Below are 4,304 nucleotides of genomic sequence, written 5' to 3'. Positions count from 1 at the left end.
ATCTGAGGGGAAACGGCGGATTTGGCAACCCTGATCTGAGGGGAAACGGCGGATTTGGCAACCCTGCGGTGATGAGACTGATTGAACGCGATTACACTTGTGATACTGCGAAGATGAAGAAGTGTATTACAGTGAGATCTAAAGCACACTACGAGTAAGCCTGTAAGCTCTTACTGTCCGCCAGGAGCTGCGCCTGCATGTGACCCCGGAGCGCGCGGGAAGCGTCTCTGAGCTCGAGCCTCCTCGCCTCTCTCTCCTCTTGACACACGCTGAGTGAATACATCAATAATCAGTCTCTAATACACCACACAGACGCGAGGGACTCTGAGAAACACAATCAGACGCACTCACAGTCTTCTGAGAGCTTCCGCTTCCCGCTGAAAACCCGACACACACATTTGGGCGAAACAGAAGCTGTAACTATCCGCGAACGGCTGTAATAACCGTTAATCAGACGCAGCGAGACACCGAGCGGAACGCGTCCAGTGCCAGCCAGCGAGCTGTGTGCGCTTTGTTTGAACTGTTGCTATGGTAACGACGCACTAACGCCGTCCGAGAGACCCGCGGCACCGGAACCGGAAGTGAGGGGCGGAGTTATCGACAACGAGAGCGCACGTGAGTAGTCTGTAATGTTTGATAATTATCATATATATTACCTTAAGCATTTATCTGCTGAGTACTTAATGTGTGCTTGGCTTTATTATCTTATATTGAAGCTTGAATTTATTGTCACACTTTATAGCATATAACTTATTTCTGTTTCGATTAGTTTTCGGATGCGGCTGTAAATGGGCCTTGCGGTGAAGTTTTGAAGACGTTTATTATTCGTACAAATAAATTCCCTTTATTTGCTTTAATTCCCTCTGTTACATGCATTGTTTGTGTGTTAATATTACCTTGAAGGTGAGTTATTTTAATCCCATTAGTCATCTTTGAGATAACTGTGTCTTCATCTCTTGTAGAGATATATAAGGATTCAGAGAGGTACAGCTCCAGCCAATCACAGCGCACCGGATAGCTGGCCAATCACAGCGCACCGGATAGCTGGCCAATCACAGCGCACCTCGCTTTTTAGACCGATGAGCTTTGTAGCGTTTCAGAAAGAGGAGAAACAATAATGTACAGTATGTGGAAAATAATGTGTTTTTTACTTTAAACCGCATAAACACATTTCATTACACCAAATACACAAAATACTGTTATTTTTAGCAGCATCACATGACCTTATGTGTCCTTATAGACACTTGCGGCACTTTGGACCGTGCACACGATTTTCACGACTTTTATTTATTTTAATTTTTTTAACGTGACCTCAGATTCAGCTCTTACATGCGTGTTGTGAGTTTGGCGAAGATATCTCATTCCGTTCTAAAGTTAAAGCTGTTTTAGTAAAGGCGGCCCTGCCCCTTTCAAACGTTTGGCGCCCCTTTGCGACAGAGTCTCGAAAGTTAAACTTTTTTTTGATAATTATTGGTATTCCTGCACTGGTTTGCTTCCGATCGGATACAGAACAAAACCTAGGACTATTTTGCAAAAAATGAAAAAATCCAAAATACCCGAAAGTTTCGGCTGACGACTGAATCCGAGGCGTGAGCCAAGGATTCCAACGACTTGCAACTCTGGAGTCTGCGCCCGACGGTTTATGAGCGATATCGTACTTCTGATTGCTGTAGCGCCCCCGTCAGGCCGATCGGGGCGAGCCTTGGTCAGGCGGTGTGAGTACGACCATCCCTCCCGGTTTCAGCTCTCTACGACTTACGGTTTGGTCTGCACGATCAGTGTCACGTGGAGGTCGCTGACCCTTGGCCTTTCCAACAGCTCCAATAGGAACAGGACAACGGACTCTCACCAGTCGATCAGGTGCAGCGGGGACAGATGGAGAAGAGGATCTGGTTTACTCGGTGCTGATGTAACCGTATCCATCAGCGGGATATCTGTGATAGTAGATCCCCATTGATGAGCGACACGATCATCTGGGAGCGTTAATAGATTGAGCCTCCAGGGCAACACAGAGACACTGTTTATTTATTTCTCCCTCTTTATCCTCCTGAGAGTCACTGTAGAGTTTGAAATGCCAAACAAACCCGGTTTAGTGCATAGTGTCTTGAAGATCTCTATGCAATAGGACAACACAGAATCTGGCCGTCAGTGAAGTCTGGAGCAAATATTCAAATCAAAGCCTTTATTTTTATCACTCAGTATTTGTTCATCTGTATCTGTGCTGCACTTACACGGCAAATATGACACCAAAGCGCCTCTGAACATTGCAGACATTGTTTGCATAAAAGCATTTACACAGCTATTGCACCTTCCATCAGCGCTGTGACCCTGCGGTCCGAGGAGGCGTAGTTTAGCCTGGCTTTTATGCCGCAGTGTCTTTACATGGAATTTTAAACAGCTGTAACTTGGTGTAAAGACACCTTTGGACGTGCAAACTACACCCATTAGGTTCACTGCAGGTTCCCAGTAGCACATCTAACACGAGGCATCCAGAAGACCTGCACACTGCTCCGAGTTCAAGTTTTTGACCGGAGCCAGCGCTGCACACAAACTCTCGTAGAGTTTTACACAGAAACCAATACATGTGCAAAGAAATCAAAGAGCAATGGCTCTACAAGTGAGTCGTTCAAAAAAGTACTTTTGTGAACATTTCTTCAGTTGATAAATGTTTTCTGGTTGTTTTAGAGACTGCTCTCTCTCAGAGCAGCGTGTCTAGATGTCTGTCCACATCAGTGATGATCTGCTGCAGCACTCACAGAAGCCCGATCCACAAACACTCCTCAGGAATATCTCACGCTCACGTATAAAAGACCACATGCTGAACTGAGCGACACACAGATCACACCCTCTCTCCAAGCTCACCTAAATCATCCTATAGAACCAGGAAAACAAGAGAATAAAACACATATACAGCGTCCGCAAACAGAGTCAATACACCAACTATATCAAAGCATCGCAGTCACTGAATATTTGCAGGGTTTTCTCCAGAGAGCAGCTCTTTAGATGTGATTCTACTGGTGTTTCCACACAGAAACACTGTCTGTGATGACATCTAATGACTCACTGTAAAAGAAGAGAAATCCCCGTCACACCTGAAAAAAACTCAGACAAACACTCAAGTGCAACAGAGGTTTATTGTCAATTATGCTCTAAGGACATCAACAAGCTTTATGCTATCGTAATATGAATATCAAATTTCACTGCAATAAAGTGCAAGTCCTTTGACTGTACATCTGTTTTATTTACTAGTGTATTGTGCCTGTAAGAGAATCGAAAGCCCTTGAGTTCAAACCGCACAAAAGTAGCTGAAGCTGAACTGAAACTACACGGAGCTGAAGAGTCCATCATCATCATCATCACAAACTCAGACTTCAAGCAGAGCTGGTAATGTTATAATGCCGCTGGTTTAAACCGTGAAACGCCAGCACGTGCGGTGCGATAACAATCGGGAGGTTTGGTTTGGGTTCAATGATTAAACACTGGGCAGGCCGTTCCTCCATCGGATCAGGAGACAGAGAGGAAAAGAGGACCAAAAACAGGCATTCGCATGAACACGTGGCACAATCCAGTAACACAGAACAGTCCCATAATACAGCCTGTGCATAGGAAGAATAAAAGCACTTATGGTATCGGCAAACATCAAGCACGTAACGCTCGCAAGGGCTGGGAAAATAAACCGATGCATCGCGAATCGAGAAACGATTCCGCATCGATTCTGAGATTTCCCGAATGCGTGGCGATTCTTTCTCCAGTCGAGTCTGAGCTTAGTTCTGAACACCGCATGCTTCAGAAACAGCCGTACTCTGCTCGGCTCCAAATCCTTACACACACTCGAACCTCAAATAACCATTCATAAGAGTCGAAAAAGTTGAAGCGAATTACAAGGGTGTTCACAATGGGCTGTGTTTACATTAATCTGGCGTAAAGTTGCAAAAAGGTGGAAAATTTCCAGTAAATTTTGGAAACCTTCCAGGATTTTTTTGGAATATTCCAGGGATTTTTGGAAATGTTCCACCCCTTTGCAACCCTAACTGGCGTCATAAAAGCATTCTGAACCGAGGTGAAGTTACGAGCGCTCTTCTTCATGAGCATTTGAGTGAGCAGATAAAAACTAGAGTAGAGCGCCATCTGCTGTTAAAAATCTACACTCAGAATTGATTCCAGAGAGAATCGTGATGCATTCAGAAGATCTCAGAATCCATATGGATTTATCGCCCTAATGCTGGCTCACGCTGGCAGAACCGAACCCACCGCTGCGGCCGTCTCTGCATAGAGAAAGCAAAGGCGATGAAGAAACGCAGCAG

The 4,304-nt window shown here is 45.1% G+C and overlaps 1 protein-coding gene across 2 annotated transcripts in view; it reads right to left on the bottom strand.

The window, feature by feature from the left end:
* LOC107573794 (coiled-coil domain-containing protein 112) overlaps nucleotides 1-938 on the bottom strand; it is a 5,934-nt gene extending 4,996 nt beyond the window's left edge. The window contains exons 1-2 of one of the 2 annotated variants that reach the window (XM_016260240.1): nucleotides 897-938; nucleotides 175-324 (exon numbers count right to left, since the gene is read on the bottom strand). In XM_016260240.1, the coding sequence (XP_016115726.1) occupies nucleotides 175-283 (109 nt within the window). In that variant the 5' untranslated portion in view covers nucleotides 284-324; nucleotides 897-938. Of the gene's footprint in view, nucleotides 1-174; nucleotides 325-351; nucleotides 608-896 lie in introns of those variants that run through there. The other variant, XM_016260239.1, reaches the window with a different exon arrangement.
* Nucleotides 939-4,304: the final 3,366 nt, after the last annotated feature.

The sequence above is a fragment of the Sinocyclocheilus grahami genome, unplaced genomic scaffold (assembly GCF_001515645.1).
Source record: "Sinocyclocheilus grahami isolate Dianchi unplaced genomic scaffold, SAMN03320097.WGS_v1.1 scaffold2037.1, whole genome shotgun sequence".
In the NCBI taxonomy this organism is placed as follows: Eukaryota; Metazoa; Chordata; class Actinopteri; order Cypriniformes; family Cyprinidae; genus Sinocyclocheilus; species Sinocyclocheilus grahami.
Note: the sequence above shows the minus strand (reverse complement) of the source record. Positions and strands in the feature narration are given on the sequence as shown.